Genomic DNA, 26,260 nt, shown 5'->3' with positions numbered 1-26,260 from the left:
ATGGCATGTGAGCCTACTGAATTACAAACTAAGTTGCCTCTGTGGTAGTAGTTACATTGGAGAAACCAAACGCCATGTCTCGGACCGCATTCGTGAACATAAAGCAGACCTTAAACACGGTAGGACCAACACCTCGGCCGTCGCAGATCATTGTTCTAATTCAGTCGGCTCACATGCCATTGACTTTTCCAAGACGGAGGTTCTTTGTAAGCCATCTGGCTTCCATGAGAGATTCGTTCATGAGGCTATCCACATATACAAGCACAGAGACAATTTCAACCGAGAAGATGGATTCTATCTTAGCAATCATTGGAAAGATTTGATAAATCATTTCAGTTCTTGATTTATTGTTCACGCTTACAGTGGCTTTCAGACAGCATACATTATAAAAAATTTCGTCTCCCCCCTCCTCTTTAAAAAAAAAAATAGATGGACTAGTCCTGGGCAAACTGCCAATCGCTGCGCGTGACGCCAACGTTTTTTTTATAAATAAATAAATGTGCCGTTTTAAAAATAAATTTATGCAAACCGACACACCTGATGATGACCGTTTGAGTTATGGTCGAAACGTCGTGAGAATTTTTTTATTGTTTTATATATATTTTGTTATTTTGTTGTTTCTCTTCAACGTGACTTTACCGAAAAAACTAAGAATATGAATTACTGCAGTCACGAAAGCTTTAAATCAAGAGTTAACATGTCGATTGTGTTTCGCAAGGATTGTTGTAAGAGCTTCTTTTTATACTTCTATATCCGTGTCTTCCCTCGCGCTGCTCCACATTGTAAATCCCTCCCCATCATCTCCCCCCCCCCCCAAAAAAGGTTCAAAATATGTATTTCTTTATCCAGCAGAGCCACACTTAAGTCACAGAACTCTCTTTCAGCAGCCAATTAATAATGAGTGTTAATCATACCAAGTGAGAGGAACCTGGAGCAAACCAGAAAAAGCTCACGCGCAGGAGGGGGCAACCAACACCCTATCCCGGTACAGATGGAAACAGATGGCGATTAGTCCACTTGCTGTACTGCCTTCTCCTGGCGAGCGAGAGGGTATGGCACCTACTTGACGCCCACGGGGGAAGAGAGTTGCACATTATTTTGTGCGGTGATCCACCAACCCTCCGCTACCTCCACAGTGCTGGAGTGCAGGCCACGTGCATGGCCATCACCGATGCTCCGGCTTGTACCTTGCTTCATTCAAGAAACGTATGAACTCATGTGCTACACATTTAATAGTGCTGTTTGTTGCTGGCGGCCACTTGAGGCGCCGCAATGGCAAGATGTGAACTGCTTTGCCTGGTATACAGGCGGTCGTGGGTTTGATCCCGTCCCTGACGGCGCCAGTTTTTTTAGAGTTTGTGCGTCTCGCTCTTATTTCCCCGTGGTCGTGCTGATCTTTTTATCCTGGGTCCTCTGGTTTTTCTCTCTCCATTTAGAATCATCACGTGTTTAGAGTATTCAACTGCGATAAATTTCCACACCTTTAAGCCACTTTGTTGAGCTATCAATTTGTGGCAAGGTCGCTTTTGAAAAATATCTATTTAGTTCAGTGGGCCTCACCTGGTAAAATAAAACTAGTTACGTTTTAATGAATAAAACAACTTTTCTTAATAGGGCCTCAATGGCCTGTGCTCTGCAAACCGTGAAAACAAAAATCTCCCCCACTGCCTCTTTAAGGAGGGCGATCATTCTCACGCTGTTCTACACGCATAGCTGCGACCGCTCGCAATGCACCCCGGGTTCCTTTAGAAACAGACGTGCAGCGTTTGGAACGCTACGCAACGGCACGCCGTGCAGCTCTAGCTCACGGGAACTGTGTGGTCCTTTTTTCAAAATGAACAAACAAAAAACTTCGTGACATTCACTTTGCATTGATTACCTGTGACCGCACGAATGCATCGTTTTTAATAACAACAACGCCGCCGCGTGAGAATAACACGCGCGCTCGCCGTCACTCGTGGGCCCTTGCGATGCCACAAGGTTTTATTTTATTTTATTCTCGAACGCCTGCCGTGAGGGAATATTTGTGACCTGGGATGGCGCTAATTTATTCTTCCCCGGCCCTACTGGACATCTGTGAAAAAGAGCTTTATAGCTCATCAGATTCCTCCGTATGAATAAATATTCTGATTCTGAAAAACATTCTGAATTCCCGTATGAAGCCACTGTGAATAAAAAAAGGGCTTCCCCTCCAGTCGAGGTGTGTTGTTGGATTCCGGTCATGGTCGGTGACTATCGATTTGTGCAGCGGTCCCTTTAGTGTTGAGGAAGTGAGGGGTTGCAGGCAGGGCCGTGCCGGATTATCCTAGTAGCAAAAGTAGCTACATATGCTACGGGCCGCGCACTTTCAAGGGCCCCACGCTAAGTGCTTTCAAGCTATCAATTCCGGTACAGTGATTCTACACTTGCTCTATTACGATAGTACCTCTTTCAACTTATGAACGACCAGGTGTTTAAGGTTAGCGATTTGTATTATCTGGCTGTATAGCAAATGAAAAAAATACAATTGACTTTAGGGCCCCTTTATAACATATGCTACAGGCCCCACACTGGGGGAGGGGCCCTGTGGTGGGGGGTGAACTTCAGTGGGTGGGCTTTCATTTACCCACTTTTCTAATACACTGGTGGTGAGAACCAGAGCGGAATGCACGATGGGCGAAATCAGATGGTATCGATGCTCGTTCTGATTAGTGTTGAACATTGCTAAAAGTTTTAGAATTTACTGTTGTGCTCCCCCCCCCCCCCCCCGCTTCTGGGTTCTTGTATGCCCCCTACATTAAACAGCAAGGTCACCCTTCAGAGTTATACGGTACTTACTAAAAAGGCCTGATGAATATTAAATCATGAAGGACGTTAATCCTGGATGTTACCTGCAGCCTACAACCAAAATGGTCTGGAATGCACCAAATCTCACCAGATCTTAGAGGCTAAGCAGGATTGAGTATGAATGATGCCATTTGATGGGCGACCATTGTGCATGAAAGGTGTAATAGGTGACGGTGGCTTGGTGTGACGTTCATGCAGCAGTGGATAGATCGTGGCTGATCATGATGATCGTGATGATGTAAGCGTGTGGAATAGAAGCTCAGCCAGTGAGCTTCTTAGTGGTTGCTTGTGTTAGACAGGTGATTGAAAAGCTACAGGGGGATGCCCCATGTATTCTTATGTCTTGAGATGTCCACTGAGCAGCAGTAACTCAAGAGACCAGGATAGTCTTCATTTTCAAGAGTGACCTGGGGCCTAAGACTGCCAGTAGGGGGCGATGATTGCTCTCTATAATCCCAATTGAGTAATTTGCGCAGCAGACAGCGTGTAATGTTATTATGGTTATTACACTGGCAGTAATAAACTACGATAAACACAACGAAGTTTTTTCCCAGATAAGGCCCACTGAGCTATATAGTTATTTTTCAGAAGCCACTTGGCCACAAATGATAGCTCAACGGAAGTGGCTTATCATGTGTAAATTTATAGCAGCCAAATACTCTAAACGCATGTTGATTCTCAATGTGGAGGGTAAAACCGGAGGACCTGGAGAAAAATCCACGTGACCATGGGGAGAACACGCAAACTCCAAATATACAGGCATCAAAGTCGGAATAGAACCCACGACCTCCTGTATACCAGGCAAGGGAGTTAACATCTCGCCACCGTGGTGCCCCTAACCAGGGCGGCCGCTTCACTCGAATCCTGGACCTCTTTCCCAAGCAGCAAATACGCTGCCGCTGGGCCAGGTCACCACCCAGTAGCGTTTCGGTGCTGCTAATGTGACACGAGATTCTAAGGGACGGAACACCGGCTGTACCTACACAATAAGACTTTATGGCTGGGTGGCTCACAGCTCGGAGCACTGAGCCGGCAACCACTCAGACCCCAAGTTCGAATGCAGGTGGCCATCTGTGATTGAAAACGTATTATCGAGGGTAGTCTGTTGATGGTCTCAGCCCTGTCATCAATGACCACGCAAAAGAAAGACGTGTTGAATTTAGTTCTTAATTTAGCCAAATTCCAAGTGCGAGATTTAAAGTTATCGGTTTAACCGACACGAGGTGAAGATTATTCTCGGTGGCAGGGCGGGTGGGGAAGTGGTGTGTGCTACTGTGTGGACCAGAGATAACCTGAAGGGACCACAACACGTAGTTCTGCCCTATCCACTTCTACAGCCCATTCTCTAACATGGGGGGCTGCACTTCTGTGAGATCCGTTTGGATTATTTTGTCTCGTGATACTTATCACACAAGCAAGGATAGAAATAAATTTTTTAAGGTTTTTGTTTTAACTTTTATAAACACTGCACTTGACGGGCGTACATTGTTGGGCGTGTGGTCAGGAAGGAAGACACGGCTGGCTGTGAGGTCACGTGGTGCGGGCATGACTTAGGGAGGCACGGGTTTGAGCTTGAGAGAGAGGGAAGGAGAAGTAGCAAACACTGCGGGGGAAGGAAAAAAAACACAGGACGCCCACGTACGTATACGGTGGGGAGAGACCAAGTGTGAGATTGAGACGCAGGTGCGAGGGTTGTGGAAACGCAAGCGTGTGATTGAGACTCGCGGGTGTGAGATTGATGGACAAAGGTGCTGGGAGGCGGGCAAGTGAAAGCGTCCCCTTCTTGGCAACTTTTGAGCCCATCCTCGTCGACACCCACATAGCACGTATCGGCGGCACCAGAATTTTTTTTAAAGATTAAATAAAATAAACTCATCCCTCGAGTCCCATCGCGGCCCTTAGTCTGAGCGCTAAGAGCTGTGCACTCACTTTGCGGGATCGCTCACTGCCGTGTAAAGTGCACCGGCCTGGCCATAAGTGGCACGTTTGGCCCACCACCGCCCCCGCACTCCGGGTCCAAAAGCTGCGACCTTTGACCCCGTCCCCCCATTCCCCCGTTGCCTCCGCTCCTCAGACGTAAAACCTTTTATCGCGCAGCTTTCACCACACCCACCCCACCCCGTGTTGCTTTTTATCGCTCCGGGGGTGCGGGCGGCGGGGCCATCCATCAATCGGCGAATTCGGATTTAGGAGCGGCGCTCGCCAAACGGCGGAAACCTTTCTTGACCCGACGGTGTCCACGCTTTGAACCCGTTGCCGTTTTCTGTGTCGCTTGCATCGGCGTCGTCGCAATCGTCACAACAACCGCGGCGTTTCTGATTTACTGCAGCAGTGCAACGCTCGTAGGGCCCTGTTTGTCAGCCCTCTTGTCAATTCGTGCCTCTACCCCCCCCCCCACTTTCCATCGCCGTGCGGCTCGTGGCGTTTTTTTTACCGTACTTGGCCACGCTGGTTGGTACGCGTTGGTGAAGGTTGGAGGAGCCATAGAGCAGCGGTACTTAACCTTTTTTTGGTTACTGTATCCCTTGTTAAATTTTGTTTCCACAGAGTTACCCCACCCAGCACGGTTCTGAGTAAAAGATGTACGAATAATAAACATCAATATTTTAATCAATTGTCCATTTTGTGAGGTATCCTAGCTAGTAACATCAAGCAAATAAAAAAATGAGCGAACGCTCTGTATGCATGACGTACTTTGTTCGCGCTTGCTGATTACTCTTGGAATCACATTGTTTATGATCAATGAGTTCAGAACGGTCTTTTATATCGTTCTAGGCTACCATATGGATTTACGTTTTATCGTAGTTATTTTATATTGACAGATTCACACATGATTATTCACCAATGACTCATGTATGATGTAATTTCGCACATGTATAAATCACCTCACGTACCCCCCGGGGACATTGCCACGTGTACCCCCAGCGGTCCACGTACCCCCTGTTGAGAACCACTGGCATGGAGGAGGTAGGCGCATAGTACAGCACAACAGTGGATTTTACTCCGGTTCCTCTGCTGCTGCCCACCCAGCAGCCACACATGACAAACCTGCTGTGCACACACGGCGGTCGCAGATCCAAACGCTATCCAGGCTCGGCCCTGCTTGGCTTCTGAGACCTGACGAGATCCGGCACTATAGTCACCGGGACCCGTGCTTAATGATGCCTTCGTAATTGCACCTTCTCACAGCCGCCCATTTCATTCTCTCCGCGTCACAGTTTAATTGGTTTTTACGTCCTCCCCTGTGTTCAAGTTGTGTTTTTTTTGGTATTTACACGCGTGCATCTGCTCGTTCGCGATTGTGTCCTCGTGCGTGTGTCACTGTGCGTGTGTGCGTGTGTGCGTGCGTGCTTCAGCGTGACCGGAGGGGAATTGTTCGAAGACATCGTGGCGCGGGAATACTACAGCGAGGCCGACGCCAGGTAACGCCATGCCGGTAGCCCCAGCGCGACGCTCCTTGACGACCGCCGCCACGCTTGCTCCGCCCTGGCTCGCTCGTCATGGCCCCAGCTGAGCAGCTCCCCCGTGTGCGTGTGTGCGTGTGTTTTCACGTGTTTGCGTCGATGGATTGTGTGCGATCCGCGTAATTAAAAGGGTTCCCCCCCTCCCCGCATGGCTGCGTTGCCTCTGCGGCGGTGGCAGAGTTTGAAGCCGCGGCACTGCCGCCTGCAGTCACGCCACATTGATGCTTAACCTCTGACATTGGACCTCTGCTCACTGCTGGACCCGTCTCTGCTCCCGTGTGCCGCCCCCTGTTCCCGTTCATGCCACACCGCCACCACCGCCACCGCCACCTGTACCACCAATACCACCACCACTGTTTCTACCGCTAACACCATCGGAACTACCAATGGCACCACTACTACTACCACTGGGACTATCAACACCACCACCAACATCACTACTGGTACTACCAACACCATCACTGATACCAACACCACCACCACCGCGGGAGCTCCTGCTACCTCCACCAGCCACTGCATCCAGCAGATCCTGGAGGCTGTTCTGCACTGCCATCAGCTGGGCATCGTGCACAGGGACTTGAAGGTGAACTTTGGCATTGCCATCTTTGCCGCCGTCGGGTTCATGATAAATTCCCAGGACAATTGTATTTCATTATTATTATTATTATCGCGAGTAAATGGGGGCAGAGTGGTTGTGCAGGGGTTAGGAGTGCACGACGAGTGAAACTGGCGACCTGAATTCTATCCCCGACCACGGCTAACGTCAGTGGAGAGCGATGTCTCAAACGATCCGGGGATCCAACTCATGCTGACTCAACGTGTTTGAAGTACGGTTAAACAATCCCCCCATGACCGACAAGGAATCGGGGGGGTGGGGGGGTGTGGACCTTCATCCAGCAATGGATTGAAAGGGGAAAAGGGGCAGTAACTATGAATATCAACGAAACTGATAAAATACAACATAGCAATCTGAGTAAACTGATAGAGCTATTACAGGATTTTATTATTATTTAAATATAACTCACGAGATGTAAGTAAATGCACTTGGTGTACTAAAGCTCGTGCACGGACAACGCTCTCTGGGCTTGTTATACCGCGCTAACGAGGCGACCTCCTCTGCCGTCTCCGTGCGCTCGCTAACGCCAACCCGACCCGCCGGCGATTGCCGCGACGATGCCGACCGACGGCGCCATCATCAGCCCGAGAACCTGCTGCTGGCGAGCAAGACTAAAGGGGCGGCGGTGAAGCTGGCTGACTTTGGCCTGGCCATCGAGGTGCAGGGCGAGCAGCAGGCCTGGTTCGGTAAGTGCTTGCGCTGGCAAGAATCCCCCACACAGCTGCCTGCCTCGGGGATTGTGTCGGTTTGGTAATGTAGGCTTTCGCTGTGTGCTGCGTTTTCTCAGATCAACATAATGTAGGCATCTATGTTGAACTTCTTTCGCACCGTGCGTTACCAACCAAGCTAATTGGAGCTGCGTGGTGGGAAAATAAAAGCATTCCACTGTATGCTGAGTAACTGTAATGTAGTCAGTAATAGGTGTACTGCATATGCTCAGATTAACATCATCCTTTGCAATTTATATGCCTGCATTAAGCCCCCTCTGGTCTTCACAGTGATGAGATAACCCATATTCTGTTAGGACCGAAACACCTGATGATGGCTTTACTATCCAACACACCTGTGTGCTGAAGTAGGAACTAATTGGTACGTTTTGTTTACGTGACTGACCTTACTGATGGGCTGTGTCGGATGGTGGCGGGTTAATGACACATTTATATCCACGAGATCCTACTGAAAAAAACATTTACGGTTAAGGGTTGTGTGTCGATGGGGTCATTGATATGTCCAGAAAAGACCCACTTCGAGCCAAATAGCTCTTTTTCAGAGGTCACCTGGCCACAAACGATAGCTCAACGAAGTGGTTTATTGTGTGTAAATATTTATAGCGGCCAAGTAATCTAAACGTGGAGGGTTGGGGTCGAACCCACGACCTCATGTATATCAGGTGAGGTAGTTCACATCTTGCTACCATGGCACCCAGTAGTACAATCACGGTCAAATAATCGCCCTGATTACATTTTGATGCTTCCGCAATTCAATTTTGCTACAAATGGTTTTTTAAAGTGATTTGTCTGCGCCGACTTGCAGTATGGGATATTTATTTAATTTAATATTGATTTTTTTCTGATTGTGCACGGTTTTAAATTTCTTTCTCTGATTATGCACTGATTTATAATTTGTTGTTTGCGTGGGCCGCGTCCGTTGCATCCAGGTTTTGCTGGCACGCCGGGATATCTGTCCCCGGAGGTGCTCCGGAAGGATCCGTACGGAAAACCCGTGGACATGTGGGCGTGCGGTGAGACATTCCCCCAGCCCCCCCCCCCCCCTGTGTGTGACCGCCACTGAACAACAATCGCCAGCAATCGCTGCGATTGTAACCATGCTAACAACACTATTGTCTACAACAATAGAAACAGTGTGGTGACAATGATAACTACTGTGACACTTTAAGAATGGGGGTATTTTAACAATAGCAACAATGAGTGCCGAGTAGAACCAGGGTGTGAATGGTGTTGGAAACACCGTTCCTTTAAGTGTTATCCCGAAGGTAAATAGGTGCTTGCTAACAACACTTGCCAACGCAGCCTCTGAAGCTAAATGGGAATCTTTATCGTATGTGTGCACGAGTGTGTGTTTGTGTGTTTTACGGGGAGCGGTGGCACAGTGGCATGCGCATTGCACTATGAACCCGACGACTTGGGTTCAATTCCCGCCCACCACGACTAACATCAGTGGCAAGTGGCATCATAATTTGTCTCGATTCTTCTCAATGTTCAATTCAGCCTTAAATGGGTACCTGCTGCGATATGTAAACATTGCGGTGCTGGCCACAACCAACCCTTTGTGCGCCATGCCGGCCTTCACATTGAAGGTACCAACTAACAGCGCCTGCCCCAATATTCTGTTCAAGGCTACAGGGGCGATCTATAGTTTGGTCTTTATCTGTGTGTATACATGTACTAATATCACGTGCTGTGCCGGCTTTCATAAACACTCACCAAAACCACTTACCCCAACAGTCTGCTAAATGCTATATAGAAGATCCTTGTCTCGGTGTCTAACGCATGCGCGTATGCGTGTGTGTATAGGAGTGATCCTGTACATCTTGCTGGTTGGGTACCCTCCCTTCTGGGATGAGGATCAGCACCGCCTGTATCAGCAGATCAAGGCCGGAGCCTACGACGTAAGGTTCACAACAACACACCCAGGGCGACTCGCAGCCAAACAACCTCCCACAATCTTCTTTGGTTCTTTTCGGTAAAGTCACGTAGAATGAGAATAAAATAATAAAATAAACTAAGACAATAAAATTCTCACGACGTTTCGGCCACAACACAAGTAGCCTTCTTCAGGTGAAAGAACAGAACTGTCGGGACGACAGAGCTTGAATGAACGCTGTTAAGATTCGTAGCGTCTTTTAAGCTCGGTGAGAGGCGTGGAGAGCCTTGAAAAAGGAGTTCACCTATCACAGCAGGAGAATTTAGCATTGAAATAGCTGAGGGATTAGCTTGTGACTGCAAGGATCCATACTCTTTGGTTCTATTCGGTAAAGTCACGTAGGTAAAAATAAAATAACAAAAATCACGACGTTTCGGCCACAACACAAGTGGCCTTCATCAGGTGAAGGGACCGGACTGTCCAAGGGACTGCGTTGAAGTGAAGACAGCCAAGCCCAGGTCGCGTCCTTTAAGCTGTGTGGGAGGAAACAAAAAACGCCTTGACAAAGGAATTAACATAAAATGATGAAGGCCACTTGTGTTGTGGCCGAAACGTCGTGACTTTTGTTATTTTATTTTTACCTACGTGACTTTACCGAATAGAACCAAAGAGTATGGATCCTTGCAGTCACGAAAGCTTCAAATCTAGAAAAGAAGCTGTGTTAAAGTCAAAGTTTACATATCAACAGAGGCATTTAGTACATGGACGCTAAAGGCCTCCAACTACCAACTATCATAAAGTAAACCGGTGTGAAAAAAACTCAATCTATATTACATCAATATAATAAATGTACTTAATATTGATGTAATATAGATTGAGTTTTTCACACCGGTTTACTTTATGATAGTTGGTAGTTGGAGGCCTTTAGCGTCCATGTACTAAATGCCTCTGTTGATATGTAAACTTTGACTTTAACACAGCTATTTCTGTCACAAGCTAATCCCTCAGCTATTTCAATGCTAAATTCTCCTCCTGCTTTGATAGGTAAACTCTTTTGTCAAGGCTCTCCACGCCTCTCACCGAGCTTTAAAGACGCTGCGAATCTTAACAGCGTTCATTCAAGCTCTGTCATCCCGACAGTTCTGTTCTTTCACCTGAAGAAGGCCACTTGTGTTGTGGCCGAAACGTCGTGAGAATTTTATTGTCTTATTTTATTTTATTATTTTATTCTCATTCTACGTGACTTTACCGAAAGAACCAAAGAGGATGAATCCTTGCAGTCACGAAAGCTTTAAATCGAAATTTAACCTCCCACAAATGCCCATATGGCCACACACGGCCACACACGGCCACACACAGCTACACACAGCCATAAAGACGAACACAAAGCGCCCCCGTTATAGCCTGAACAGACTGTTGGGACAAGTGCTGTCAGCAAGTAGCACCTATTAATGCTGGCATGGCACAGGAGGGGGTGGGTCGCCAGCACCACGCCCATGTTTACACACTGCACCAGGTACTCATTTGATGCTGAGTCCACCTAGGGGAGGCCCAGGACCGGTTCGGATAATCCTCACTCATGGTGGACGTAAGCGGGAATCGAACTCGGGTCGCCGGGTTCGTAGTGCACCACGCTAACCGTGACACTACCGCTCCCCACACAGCTATTACACAACCTCCCACAGCCACATGCACAAGATACACAACTCAGGCACAACCACACAACTTCTCCACATCCATGCATCCCCCATGATCTTTGTGGCGAAGGCCCAACGAGCGAGGACACGTGCTCTCTGGTCCACGTTGTTTAATACATTGCCACCTTTTAAAAAAACAACAAGGTCATTAACCAGGACGCGTCGGGTCCATGGGCCTGGTGGATATTTGCATGCCGTTGTATTTTTGTCGCCCAACGCTCTGCGATGGGCCTTTGTTCTTGTGGGCAGCAGAGATCTAATGAATATATTTTTTAAAAGGGGCGTTTTGTCTTTTCGGCCAAATTTATCTGATTGGCCCATCGCCGTCTTGAGTCAGAGTCCATTCGGAACTCTTAGCGTAGTCGCTCGACAGCGACCCGCCAAAGCGGATAACGCTGAATTCCCACACAGTACGGGGACCCGAACTACGTATGCTGCATGTGATGGCCTCATTCTTCCAGCGCGTGCAGGGCAACCAGGCCCGCCTGGCATGCCGTAGCAAAACAAAACAAAACCAACAAAAATCTCCCACTGTTTGCCACCTCCTTGCGACGCTCATACTTCTCTGCAACGAGCGTTATGGCGATGTTGCTGCTGCACTTGCCAATTATGCACAAGGCACAATGATTAACCGAAAAACTCGATGCATTTTAACAAGTAACTTCACCCTAAATGGGGAAACAAATGATAATAGGTGACATTTTTGGGGTCCATTGCCTGAAACGTTGCTTGTTATATATTTTGTCCTTGACGAACGTGAGTTTGACTGGGCCCCATTTTGTTCATGACTGTGGGTTTTGTCTTTTGTGTCTTCTGCAACGCGCGTGCAGTTCCCGTCGCCCGAGTGGGACACTGTCACCCCAGAGGCCAAGAGCCTCATCAACCAGATGCTGACGATAAATCCGGCCAAGCGTATCACGGCCTCGGAGGCCCTCACCCACCCCTGGATCTTCGTGAGTATTTACAGCCGAACAGTGGCTCTGAGCGTGATGCACTGTGGATGACTAGTGGCTCAGTGTTGCTAAGTGGAGCACTGTGGATAACTAGTGTCTCAGTGTTGCTAAGTGGTGCACTGTGGATGACTAGTGGCTCAGTGTTGCTAAGTGATGCACTGTGGATGACTAGTGGCTCAGTGTTGCTAAGTGATGCACTGTGGATGACTAGTGGCTCAGTGTTGCTAAGTGATGCACTGTGGATGACTAGTGGCTCAGTGTTGCTAAGTGATGCACTGTGGATGACTAGTGGCTCAGTGTTGCTAAGTGATGCACTGTGGATGACTAGTGGCTCAGTGTTGCTAAGTGGTGCACTGTGGATGATTAGTGGCTCAGTGTTGCTAAGTGGTGCACTGTGGATGACTAGTGGATCAGTGTTGCTAAGTGGTGCACTGTGGATGACTAGTGGCTCAGTGTTGCTAAGCGGTGCACTGTGGATGACTAGTGGCTCAGTGTTGCTAAGTGGTGCACTGTGGATGACTAGTGGCTCGGTGTTGCTAAGTGATGCACTGTGGATGACTAGTGGCTCAGTGTTGCTAAGTGATGCACTGTGGATGACTAGTGGCTCAGTATTCTTGTTCTTTCGGTAAAGTCACGTAGAAGGGAAACAATAAAATAATAAAAATATCAAACAATTAAATTATCACGACGTTTCGACTGCAACACAAGCAATCATCATCAGGTGTGAAAACCACAACAAGAAAATTTGAAAAAAGTGGCGTTTTTTTAATGTTAGCACCACGGATAGCGATTTGATAGTTTGTTCAGATGGACGAGTCCATCTATATTCTTGGTTCTTTCGGTAAAGTCACGTTGAAGGTAAACAATAAAATAATAAAATGTATTGTTTTATTGTTTTATATATTTTATTATTTTATTGTTTCCCTTCAACGTGACTTTACCAAAAGAACCAAGAATATGAATCACTGCAGTCACGAAAGCTTTAAATCTAAATTTGAGTCCATCTATGTTTGGAAAAGAGGAGGGGGGAGACAAAAAATAATGGATGCGGTCTGAAAGCCACCTTAAGCGTGAACAATCAATTAAGACCCGAAATGGTTTATCAAATCCTTCCAATGATTACTAAGCCAGAATCCATCTTCTCTGTTGAAATTGTCTCTGTGTTTGTATATGTGGATAGCCTCATGAACGAATCTCTCATGGTAGCCAGATGGCTTGCAAAGAACCTCTGTCTTGGAGAAGTCAATGTCATGTGAACCTACTGAATTATAACAGTGATCTGCCATGGCTGAGGTGTTGGTCCTACCGTGTTTCAGGTCTGCTTTGTGTTCACGAATGCGGTCCGAGACATGTCGTTTGGTTTCTCCAATGTAACTACTACCACAGAGGCAACTTAGTTTGTAGACGCCAGGGTACTGTATGTCCGGAATCACATCTTTTACAGACGGAACCAGATCACGGATTTTATGTAATGTGTTGAATCGGACCTGGATCTTGTGTTTATTCAAAATGTTGGAGATATTTTTTGTGATCCCCGCAATGTAGGGTAAAGTGATGGTTTTGAAAGGCTCCTCCAGAGGGTCCTTCTTCATGGTTGGAGTGATAGCTTTGCGGATTGTGTAGTCGGAATAACCATTAGCCTTAAGAGCTTGGTGTACGTGCTTGAGTTCACTGGCTATATGTTCCTGGTCGGATATGCATTGGGCTCTATGGTGCAGAATCTTGATGAGGGAATTCTTCTGGGATGGATGGTGGTGGGAATCCGGTTTCAGATAAGCATCCGTATGGGTAGCTTTCCTGTAGACAGAGTAGCTCATTGCACCATCAGGTCTTTTTTTTATTAGGACATCCAAGAAAGGTAGCTTGCCATCTTTTTCGACTTCCATGGTAAATCTGATGGCTGGGTGTATGGAATTGATGTGGTCGAAGAATTGGTCTAGAGCAGGCCAGCCATGTGGCCAGATGACAAAAGTGTCATCCACGTACCTCTTCCATAAGGTTGGGCGCAGAGTGGCAGTCTGGATGGCGTCAGTCTCAAATTTCTCCATGAAAATGTTGGCTACAACCGGAGATAGGGGGGGGAGCCCACTGGGGTGCCCTCAGTTTGTTTGTAGAAAGTTCCATTCCAAGTGAAGTATGTATTGGTTAAGCAGTGTCTTACCAGAGGGGGTACCTCAGTGTTTAGTCCTTGATGAACCAAGTCTTCAATGATTGCGATGGTGTCAGGTACAGGAACTTTGGTGAATAAGGGAACTACATCAAAACTGACGAGCAGGTCGTCTGGGGACAGGGAAATATCCTTGATTGTCGATACCAGGTGAGTAGAATTTTGTACCGCAGAGGTGGTTTTTCCAGTGAAAGGCCGCAGGATTTCAGATAGAAAACGAGCCAGTTTGGAGGTGGGGGAGTTGCTAGTAGAGACAATGGGACGAAGGGGTTGTATCTACTTTATGTATTTTTGGTAAGCCGTATAATCTTGGTGGCCTGGCAGCAGAAGGTTTCAACGAGAACTGTTTGGTTTGATAAATTGAATCAGAAATGATTTTGTAGGTTTTTATGACGAGGCTGTTGGTGGGATCTCTTTTTATTTTTGTTTAGCTGCCATCTTTGAGTAATTATTTAATTTTGTTGTTATATTCTATTTTTTCCATGATGACAGTGGCATTTCCCTTGTCGGTTGAGAGGATGGCAATGTCATCCCTCTTTTTTATTTATATAATTCAAAACACTCATCTTTGCTGAGGTTGCTAGCTGGCATCTTAGCGTTTTTAAGGGTTGCAGCGATTTCAGATCTTGCTACATCTGCAGCGATGTGACCCAGGCCCTTGAGAGCCACGTCTACTTGGGCAATGATATCATTAACTGGTATGTGTTTAGGTGTGACTGCAAAGTTCAGCCCTTTAGCTAAAACGGATTTCAGACCATCGGAAATAGAACTGTTACTGCGATTAATTACGACTTTGTTAACGTCTAGCTTTGCAAGCCATCTGGCTACCATGAGAGATTCGTTCATGAGGCTATCCACATATACAAACACAGAGACAATTTCAACCGAGAAGATGGATTCTGGCTTAGCAATCATTGGAAGGATTTGATAAAACCATTTCGGGTCTTAATTGATTGATCACGCTTAAGGTGGCTTTCAGACCGCATCCATTATTTTTCGTCTCCCCCCTCCTCTTTTCCGAACATATATGGACTCGTCCATCTGAACAAACTGTCAAATCGCTATCCGTGGTGCTTACGTTAAAAAAACGCCACTTTTTTCAAATGTTCTTGTTGTGGTTTTCACACCTGATGATGATTGCTTGTGTTGCGGTCGAAACGTCGTGAGCATTTTATTGTTTTATATTTTTATTATTTTATGGTATCCCTTCTATGTGACTTTACCGAAAGAACCAAGAATATGAATCCCTGCAGTCACGAAAGCTTTAAATCAAAATTTAGTGGCTAAGTGTTGCTAAGTGATGCACTGTGGATGACTAGTGGCTCAGTGTTGCTAAATGGTGCACTGTGTCTCACGAGTGGTCCACTATCGCTTCACTGTGGCTGACAGTGTCATATGCACATGGCACACGTGTGTTTGTGATGTCTCTGTGATCTGTGTCATGCTCTCGTGTCTTGCATGTGCTTGTGTTTCACGAAAAACATACCTGTGCTTTGTTTAACTCATTCGTGGCATGTGCATAATATATTTTTGCTGTGTACAATGCACCGGTGTTTTATGTAAATGTGCTGCATGCTACGTATAATATGCTCATGTCACGTGTCACGTGATTGCTGTGTCCAATGTGTGCTCACGATCATGTACGTGCGCGTGTTGCTTAACTGCAGACCCGTACCTTGTTCAACTCATCCTCGTTATGTACCAGCGTTTTGGTGTCATGTACAAGCGTGTTGGTGTCTCGCCGCGCTCGTGTCGTTGTGTCTTGTGTTACGTGCCCTCCGCTGCGTAAGTAACACTCTCGTGCCAAGTAAGCAAAGTGGTTGCGTGTCCCGCACGTGCTCGCGTCTTGGGCAACCGGGCAACTCGCCCGTGCCACGTATGACGCACTCATGTCGCGTGTGACGTGTCCCCGCCCCCTGCTTCCCACAGCAACGCTCTACCGTGGCGTCGTGCATGCACAGGCAGGAGACGGTCGAATGCCTCAAGAAGTTCAACGCCCGGCGCAAGCTCAAGGCAAGAAAGGGATGGGAACACAACGTGCCTGGATTAGCGTTCGAGTTGCGTTTAGGGATGGCAGCGAGTTTTTTTATACCTATAAATCATCCCACTAAATAATTCGTGATGTCGTTGAAAGGGAATTCTGTGATTTATTTTATTTTCTACCTACGTGACTTTACCGAAAGAACCAAAGAGTGGATTTCTGCAGTCACGAAAGCTTCAAATCAAGAGAGAATTCTAGTTTTAGTAAACAAAGGAGACACATTTTATTTTGGCTGATAACACCTTTAATGTATAGAGGACTGCAGAGCTTGGGCAATTGCTTTTGCCTGCGGTTCCTCCTTGCCCCTCTTTGAGTCTCTCTCGACGAGAGTAAGCGCGTAACTGCTCGGCGCGTTCTTGTGTTGCAAGTCAACGGTTTCGCACGCATACTTAAATGCGTCGCCCACCATCCTGGCGTGGATGAAAAGCAACGTTTGTCCAAGTACACCCAATTAACCGTGGTATTTTGTTGGGCTTTCTCCCTTATCAAGAAAGGTGGGCAAATTTTATATGTGATGCGAATGACAGTCCTAATTATTTAACACTCTGTACTCAAGCAGAGTCACTTCGTTGTTATGATAATGATGACTCACATCTTTAAAAATGTCTAAAACGTACGTGTGGAAGGGCAGAACTTTCCCATCTGTCAAACTAGCGATGTGACGCCTTAATTCTCCGTCGTGTCAAGGAAGTTTCTATTTGCCCGAAGACTCCCACGTGCTTACACGCCAATCACACACACACACACACACGTCCATTGAACCATTTTTTTTAAGTCGTCATTTGCCGAGTGACGGCAACACTCGTCGCTGTGCTTAACGTTTTTTTTGTTTTTCGTCATTTTGACCGACTCAGGTCACACGCGCAAATGAGACTCATCCTGGTCTCTTGAGATATCACCTGGTTAAACAAAAGAAACTTGCCATCACCACAGCACTTGCGCCGGGCTAGGTGCACTTTTGAAGCCACGTGGAAAATCAAAAAGACTTGCGGGCAAGGAGGTCACGGCGCAGACCCCCAGGTGCTATAGGTTAACTGACTTGAGTTGTTGAGACGATGGCGAAGTTGCGACTGTGCAAGCGCACACACAGACAAAGATCCCCCGTGTAGCCTTAACAGACTTGGGACAAGTGCTGTTAGCGAGCACCTGTTAAGGCCAGCACGGCACACGGAGGGGGTGGGTGGCCAGTACCACGCCCGGCCGCCTTTGTCTCCACAGTGGCGATGTTTATACATCACACCAGGTACTCGTTTGAGGCTGAGTCGACCTAGGGGAGGCCCAGGATCGGTTCAGATAATCATCACTGGTGTTGACCGTGAGCGGGAATCGATCTCGGGTCTCCGGGGTTCGTAGCGCAGCACGCGCAGCGCTACACTGCCGCTCCCTTGTTGCTCACCTCGTTGACTGCTGCTGGTGTGTGTCCCCCAAACCATCTTTGCTGTCCCACGGTGCCCTCCACGGGTGTGCTAACGGCCGTCACACTCAACTTGCACTGCAGGGAGCCATCCTCACTACCATGCTCGCCACGCGGAACTTCTCAGGTAGCGCCTCTCTTGCTCTGTGCCGCTGTTTGTTCTATGTTTGTGCGTGTGCATGCATGCGTCCGTGAGCGTGTGCGAGCGTGTGTGAGTATGGGGAGTGGTAGGTGCTCTCGAACAGTACTCGCCCGAATAGTCTGTTAAGGCTATAGGAGGGGGTCTTTGTGGGAAGCAGTAGGCCTAGTGGGTCACACCGGTGACCCGAGTTCGATTCCAGCTCACGGCCAACACCAGTGATGATTACCTGAACCGGTCCTGGGCCTCCCGAGGTGGACTCGGCATCAATTGAGTACCTGGTGCAGTGTGTAAAAATGGACGTGGTGTGGGCGACCCGCATTCTTGTATGCCATGCCGGCATTCATCGATGCTACTTGCTGACAGCACTTACCCCAACAGTCTGCTCAGGCTATACGGGGGCTCTTTGTGTTTGTCTTTGTGGCTGTGTGGGGCCGTGTGTAGCCGTATGGGCATTTGTGGGAGGTTGGTTGGCTCAGCCTTAAATGAGTAACTGGCGCGGTGTGTAAATATCGCCACTAGAGAGACAAAGGCGGCCAGGCGTGGTGTTGGCCACCCACCCCCTCGTGTGCCCTGCCGGCCTTCATAGGTGAATGCTAACAGCTCTTGCCACAACAGTCTGTTAAAGCTATGTGGGGGGGTTCTGTGGGGAGCAGTAGTGTAGTGGGGTCACACCAGCGACCCGAGTTTGATTCCAGCTCAAGACCAATTACAGTGGTGAATCCATATAGAGTGGTGAATGCCTGAACTGGCCCTGGGCCTCCCCTAGGTCGACTCGGCCTAAAATTAGTAACTGGTGCAGTATGCAAACATCAGAATTGGAGGAGACAAAAGTGGCCAGATGTGATTCTGGCCACACCACCCCCATCGTGTGCCGCCCGTAGCACCTTGACTTGGTGCTCGCTGTAACAGCGCTTGACCCCCCCAGCAGTCTGTGAAGGCTGCCTGGGGGGGGGGGGGACTTGGGAGCGGTGGTGTAGTGGGTCGAGCACTGTGCTATGGACCTGGTGATTTGGGTTAATTTCCAACCATGGCTAAGACAAATGGCAAATATCAGAGCTGGTCATGGGCCCTCTCTTAGGTGAACTGAGCCTTAAATCTGTCCCTGGTTTGGTCTGTAAATCATGAGCAATGGGGGAAACAAAGACTGCCAGGCATTGGACTGGTCATTCTGCTACTTCGGGCACCGCATTGACCTGAATAAGTGCTCACCAACAGAACGTTCTTCTATAAGGATAAGGATGAATGGGAAATCTTTTTGTGTGCGTCAACATCGGCACTCAGTAGACCCAGAAAGATGGGTGTGGCCGACCGTGCAAATCGGAGGTGATGTGAAGTGTATTTTAGGGTCAAACATTGGTGTAACCTCGCTGATGATGTCCATCTCTTGTTCCACCAGCGGCCAAGAGCCTGATGAACAAGAAGACGGACGGCGTGAAGGTACGTCCTCTCTCCCAACCATGTATCGACTATGTTTTTACGAGACGCAATTACGTATTTATCCATTGCTGCGAGGATCTTCGACTGCATATAATCGGGCACTGGAGGGGAAGATTTTTCAATTCGGCGAAACTTTCTAGGTTGTGCCGCTGCAATCTGCTACTTCTATCATTGCAAAAAAAGGGGGCCTTCGGATTTGAAATGCGGTCCAGAACCCGCTGGGTGCTGGCACCAACGTCGGCCCGTAATCCGTCACTCTGAGTGTACTTTCCCCATAGCTGCCACCTGCCACTGGAAGAGGGTCCATGGGAAGAAAAAAAACCTCTCCCGGGAGAAGTCAGCGAGTCGCACACTTATCCAGAAGGCAGTGGGAATGGAAACGCGTGGCACCGTGATTTTTATTGACCCGCCCATACTGGACATCGGTGAAAAAGAGCTTCATAGCTCATTTGATTCATACGGTGTGAAAGAAGGAATGAATACCTACATACACGATATGCATTCTCAAGTAAATTTGTCGTAATATTGCGACGATCGAAACTGTTAAACTATAAAAGAAACTTGCCGTCACGTAGCGTTCCAAACGCCGCACGAGGGCAGCGTCTGTTTCTAAAGGAACCCGGGGTGCAGTGCGAGCGGTCGCAGCCATGCGTATAGAAGAGCGTGAGAATGATCGCCCTCTTTACAGAGGCGGTGGGGGGGGTGGATTTTTTGTTTTCACGGTTTGCAGAGCACAGGCCCTCAGGCTCTATTTTTATTTTCACAGGTAAGGCTCAGTGAGCTATGTAGCTCTTTATCAGAAGCGACTTGGCTATCACAAATGACACCTCAATGAAGTGGCTTATCACGAGGAAATTTCTGCCAGCCAAAATACTCTGAGTGGCCCTAATGTATTTATTTTCAGTGTGAAGGCCTTTTCGTTTCATCGGTGGTTGGGGGGAGTGGGGAGGCATTAACGCGCGTGCGTGTCCACGCATTCCTGTCTGTGCTGCAGGAGTCCACAGACAGCAGCAACACCACTCTGGAGGATGAAGACCTCAAACGTAAAAGCCACATGAGGGGGACATAGCCACGGGAAACGGCCATTGGCTGACATGTCACCTGTTTACATTTATAGATTGTGTTCCTTTCAAGGCCACGGTGCTATTGGCACGGAATGTGTTGAGTTGTTTGGTTGTTAATTTTGCCTGTTGCACCACTGCCAACATAGCAGCAACATGACCAACATATTTAGAGTATAATTGGTGACAAGCCAGTGAAGTTTCGGGTGCGTCTTTTACAAGTATTCCCAAGTACATTTGAATTAGTTACTGGGATACTCTTTAAGGATGCACCCGCTATATATATTTAAAAAAACTAAATGTAGTCTCAAAACTAAGTACAATGCATGCACACGTTCTGATGGAGGTGATGGTAATGTCTTAGGTCTAGATGATAACGGTGATTTGATTGTGTTGCCGTCCCGTCAAACGCCATGGCGACAGTGCGCAAGCAAGAGATCATCAAGGTGACGGAGCAGCTGATTGAGGCGGTCAACCACGGAGACTTTGAGGCCTACACGTACGTCCTCCAGACCTTCCCACCCAAAAAAATGGTGGTGGCAATTGTGGGGGCGCGCCTGTAATCCAGCACTGCGGAGGCGAGGGTTTGTGGATCGCCCAAAATGTTGCGTCACTCCATTTCCGTGGGCCTTGAGATGCTATGCCCCTCGCTTGTCAGGAGAATGCAGTGGGGCAAAGTGTGGACGAATATCGTCTATCCCTTGTGTATGGGATAGAGCGTTACCCCTTCGCACGTGTGAGTTTTATCCGGGTGCTCCGGTTTCCTCTCTACAAGTATAAAACACTCACTAATTGGCTGAAAACATCTTAATATACAGTAGAACCCCTCTTAACGACCACCCCTGTTAACGACTAATCACTTAACGGCGGGCCTCCAAAGAGCCCAGTGTGTAGTGTAGTTTATAATGTAGTGTATAGTAGTGTAGAGTAGAATCCCTCTTAACGACCACCCCTGTTAACGACTAATCGCTGAACAATGGGCCTCCTTAGAGCCCAATGTGTAGTGTAGTGTATAGTAGTGTAGTGCCTCCTTAGAGCCCAATGTGTCGTGTAGTGTAGTGCCTCCTTAGAGCCCAATGTGTTTGTTTACTGACCATTCCTCTATTAACGACGGGCTGTTGTAGGTACAATAAATATTGATTAATGCATTGAGTCACCATGTTTCTTTTAATATTATGTGTTGATAATGTTTAAATAATGGATATGAATACATAAAGATACTAACAACATTATAAAGTATGTTTTTTGGGTGAAGATGGGTAAATTCGGAACGAATGAAGCCTTTAACATATATTTCCTATACTCGCTTAACGACCAAAAATCACATAACGACCAGTTTCATGGAACCCCAATTACCGTCGTCGAGAAGGGTTCTAGAACTGCAGAGCAATTATTGGCACCTGCTCACCGTGCGGCTACCTTCCACCTTGTCTTTGGCGGCTCCTCCTCCGCGATGGTGAGATGCACTTTGCATGAACGACGATGCTACATAAAACTGTATTGAGTCAAAGCGAATAGGGGAGATCCCATCGTACATATTGATAAGGGAATGTACGATGTCCGATGCAGCTTTTGGTTGATAACCTCCTTCCCTCTTCATCCCTCATTCCTCCTCCTCCACCTCTTCCAGGAAGCTCTGTGATCCAGGGATGACGTCCTTCGAGCCGGAAGCGCTGGGAAACCTGGTGGGAGGGATGGAGTTTCACAAGTTCTACTTTGAAAACCGTGAGGCTCGCAAGCCACGCAACCTTGAAACCCCCTCGCTCCGTGACCTCCACCTTCATTTCCCAATATTCTAACTCTGTTTTCTTGTACTCCCAACAACAGTGACAGTTGCCAATGGCTAGTGTGACTCGTGGTCATACGTATGCACACACTAGAATTAATGTTTACACACCATGCTAAGTACTCAATTAAGACGCAGTCAACCTAGGAGAGACCGTGGCCATCATTCGAACCTCAGTCCCAATTTTCAGAGTGCAGCATGCGAGCCGCTGCCCGGTTGCACGTGCAAAAAAATACATTCCCTGTGTAAAGCCAGAATGTAGACTCGAAGCTCTTGTATATAGTATGCCTGTTGAACTTCTTTCTCACCGTGCACAGCCAGCTCCAGTGGCTTCCTAATTATGGAAGGAAGAGCGTTCCAGACGACCGCAGAAGCGCATAATAAAGCGCGCAATGCGGTGGCCGTCTTTGTTCGATGGTTAACCAAAAGCCGCTGTGAGGATGACCAGCGTTTGCGTGATGGTTTATGCTCCTTGATGAGATCAGCAAGGTTAATTGCTGTTAGAGAGCACCCAGTACACATACATATTCTGATTCAAGGCTTGCATGCCTGGCCACACCTGTGTTTTCCCCATTGCTGGTGTTCACACACCTTGCAGGGTGCTCATTTAAATCTCGAGTCGACCTTGGGGGGAGGCTCCAGGACAGGTTCTGGTATTGCTTGCCCCCCGATGCGAGCCACGGTGAGAATTTTAACCCGGGTCGCCGGGTTCATAGCGGAGTGCGTGAACCACTTGCGCCACTGCTTCCCCCACATGCGTCCACACGCCGAGTGCTGGAGTTGATATTATTTACAATTAAAGCGCCTTCACAGCAGGTGGTGTGCGCAGGCTGCTAGGTAGCCCAGCTGTCATTGAGCCTTTTGGCTCCCTCCCTTCTCTCACTCTCTCCCCCTTGCCCTTTCTCTTGCCTTTCTCTTACCCAATCTCTGCATTTCATCAATTTATCCATGTGTGTCTCTCTCTCTCACGCTCTCTGTCCTTCTCTTGAAATTCCCTTCCATCTGCCTCCCCCCTGCCTTTATCCCGACTCCTCTCTGCTCCCACCTCTCTTCCCTTGCTTGCCTGCCTCCCTCTCTTAATTTCTCTATCCCCTTCTTTGGTTCTTTCGGTAAAGTCACGTAGAATGAGAATAAAATAATACATTGATAAATATCAATTTATTAATAATAAATTGACAAATATCAATGTATTATTTTATTCTCATTCTACGTGACTTTACCGAAAGAACCAAAGAAGATGAATCATGGCAGTCACGAAAGCTTTAAATCGAAATTCTCTATCCCCCTTCTCCCCACGCGATTCTGCTTCCCCCACCTCTCCATTTCTCCTCTCTCATAACAATACAGTACCTTGTGGATAATATAGCATTGTAATTCACCACATCACTTGTGCCAGGCTAGGTTCACTTTTAATGTCACGTAAGGAATCAAAAGGTTTTCGGATAGGCGATCACAGCAGACTCAGGTGTCATGGGTTAACTGTATGTATGTTGAACTTCTTTCGTATACATAGCCAACCGTTATAATCGGAGGTGCGGGGGAAACAGTTCTAAAGAAATGAGTTTTCAATTTAGATTTTAAAGTGCATAGCTCCATTTGGCTTCCTGATATCGCAAGGAAGAGCATTCCAGACGGCCAGAAGCGCATCTGAAAGCACGCGGTGCAATTATAACCGTCTTTGTTTGATGGTGAGCCAAAAGCCGCTGCCAGAAACTTACTGAGATGACAGATGGTGGCTGAGACTGTGCGAACACAAACACACGTAGCATTGATATTTAACTGCATCTCAAAGCACTGCACAGTGCGAGGTGAGCATATTTATATGATAGATAGAGGCAGCCAGTCGTTGGTTTATATTTGATTCGATGCGAGTCTACGGGAGAGAAATATGTAGTCCGTGATAGGGAGAGGAGAAAAGAACGATCTTGAGCCTGGATTTTAACGAGGGCAGGGAGTCGACAGCACCGATTTTTTTACACTATTTTTATTATCTTCCCCAGTAAGGTCCACTGAGCTGTATAGCACTTTTTCAGAAGTGACCTGGCCCCAAATGGTAGCTCAAAGAAGTGGCTTATCAAGTTGAAATTATAGCAGCCAAATACTCGAAATGCATGTTGATTATAATAAATGTGGAGGAAAAACCGGAGGACCCAGAGAAAAATCCACACGACCATGGGGAGAGAGACACCGCAAACTCCAAAATATACAGGCATTAGGGTCGGGATCAAACCCACGACCTCCTGCATACTAGGCCGAGGCAGTTCACATCTCGCCACCGTGGCGCCCCAATAACTCCACGAGGCTCCCCTGGGTAAACGAGCAGAGTGATAATCAGAATAATAACCTTGCCTGTACCCCCCCCCCACCACAACACCCCCAGTTTTCTCAAAGAGCCAGCGGCCCGTGCACACGACATTGCTGACGCCACACGTGCACTTGCTGGGCGAGGAGGCGGCGTGCGTGGCCTACGTGCGGCTCACGCAGTACGTGGACAACGCCGGCGTGCCGCGCACGCAGCAGGCCGAGGAGACGCGCGTGTGGCACCGGCGCGACGGCAAGTGGCAGAGCGTGCACGCGCACCGCTCGGGAGCGCCCACGCAGCACGGCAGCGCCAAGTAAGCCGCCGCCACATCGATACACCGTACACCGCCACCACGCACACACACGCTTGCCACCCACTGCCTCCACCACCCCACGCCTCCCATCCCACGCCAACACCCACCCCACGGACCCACCTCCCGCATGTCACCCACCCCCACCTTACCACCCCCCCCTACCCACCTTACCACCCACTCCACCACGCCACCACCCCCCTATCCACCTTACCACCCACCCACCCCCAACCTCACCCACTCACTACTCCTCCCCCACCCACGTCCACCACAGCTCTTTTGTGCCAAGCTCGGTGCCACTTTGAACGCATGTGTACACAATGCACCTGTGTTGGGTCGTGCTGAGCGGTTAAATATAATTATTTATTATTCAATCGCATGCATGGGCAGTCGCTATTGCGCATTAGGTATTTTTACGGGCTTTTTTTAATGAAACAATATATGGCACCTGTTGTTGTTAACCTGTCTCGCTATTCCACTCCCCACCCTTCCCCTCCCATCTGTTTCCCTCCCCCACCCCTCCTTCATGACCAATATAATTTGTTCTGATTAATGTTTAAATGGCACAAATTGGGTCTGCCAACCACAATTGGTGAGATTAATTGAGTCTGCTTTATTGAAATCCGATTGGAAAGGTGTGGAGCCTCGATGGGACAGATGTTATACAGGGCGCGAGTCTGGGGCAGTGGCGTAGCGTGATGAGCATGGGCCCTGGTGCAAAGAATTAAATCGAAGGGGGTCCTCCCTCTCTTCGTTCGTAGTTCGGCCAAGTGGGCCTTGGTGCAGTTGCACCACTTGCACACTCGATAGCTTTACATGACTTACGGTTCTCTCAGTGAGTCCATGTTTTTTTTCTGAGTCTGTGGTTCTCTAAGTCTATGTGAGTCAATTAAATGGTGGTGGGGGGGGAGGGGGCCTGTCAAATGTATCGCCCGACACTTGGGCCCATTTGGCCCATTTGGCTAATGGGCCTCGGTGCATTTCATTTACACCGCCTGTACACTCCATAGGCATGCCACTGCAACTCATCCTTCCATGGATAAACGATCCTTTCCCCGTCAGTTCTTCTCACCCAAAAAGGAGCTTTTGCTCCGTTGTCACTTTACGCAGGTAGCACATTCACGGACCCCAAAACAAAAATAAATATCAATGAAACATGACGAGCAATGTGAAGTGATCGCCATCAACAAGATCCCACTGAGACCGAAAAGTATTCTGTTCCGAGGGACGAGAGATGTTTGCTGCAAAAGCGAATACAAAAAGCTGATGTAGCAACAACAAAAAACATTAGCCTTGTCGCTTACGTAGAGATGTTAATGCTGTGATCTGGTGCAGCCCTGTTACGAATGTTTTTTTCTACCAGTTAGCACTGTGTAAACAAGTCCTAAAATATCTACAATGAAGGCTGGAGGGGGGGGATATCAACATAAATCAACAATG

The 26,260-nt window shown here is 47.9% G+C and overlaps 1 protein-coding gene across 2 annotated transcripts in view; it reads left to right on the top strand.

Annotated features, from left to right (window-relative positions):
• Nucleotides 1–26,260, top strand: part of LOC116951021 (calcium/calmodulin-dependent protein kinase type II delta chain-like) — a 96,655-nt gene that overhangs the window by 68,709 nt on the left and 1,686 nt on the right. For both annotated transcript variants that reach the window (XM_032969290.2, XM_032969291.2), the window contains exons 5-17: nt 6,183–6,248; nt 6,801–6,873; nt 7,490–7,592; nt 8,564–8,647; nt 9,441–9,535; nt 12,038–12,160; nt 16,257–16,340; nt 17,867–17,909; nt 19,321–19,361; nt 20,356–20,404; nt 20,846–20,921; nt 22,053–22,147; nt 24,589–24,823. In XM_032969290.2, the coding sequence (XP_032825181.1) occupies nt 6,183–6,248; nt 6,801–6,873; nt 7,490–7,592; nt 8,564–8,647; nt 9,441–9,535; nt 12,038–12,160; nt 16,257–16,340; nt 17,867–17,909; nt 19,321–19,361; nt 20,356–20,404; nt 20,846–20,921; nt 22,053–22,147; nt 24,589–24,823 (1,167 nt within the window). The remainder of the gene's footprint in view (nt 1–6,182; nt 6,249–6,800; nt 6,874–7,489; nt 7,593–8,563; nt 8,648–9,440; nt 9,536–12,037; nt 12,161–16,256; nt 16,341–17,866; nt 17,910–19,320; nt 19,362–20,355; nt 20,405–20,845; nt 20,922–22,052; nt 22,148–24,588; nt 24,824–26,260) is intronic.

The sequence above is a fragment of the Petromyzon marinus genome, chromosome 41 (genome assembly GCF_048934315.1).
Source record: "Petromyzon marinus isolate PM22_M1 ecotype Great Lakes invasive population chromosome 41, UKy_Petmar_22M1.pri1.0, whole genome shotgun sequence".
In the NCBI taxonomy this organism is placed as follows: Eukaryota; Metazoa; Chordata; class Hyperoartia; order Petromyzontiformes; family Petromyzontidae; genus Petromyzon; species Petromyzon marinus.
Note: the sequence above shows the minus strand (reverse complement) of the source record. Positions and strands in the feature narration are given on the sequence as shown.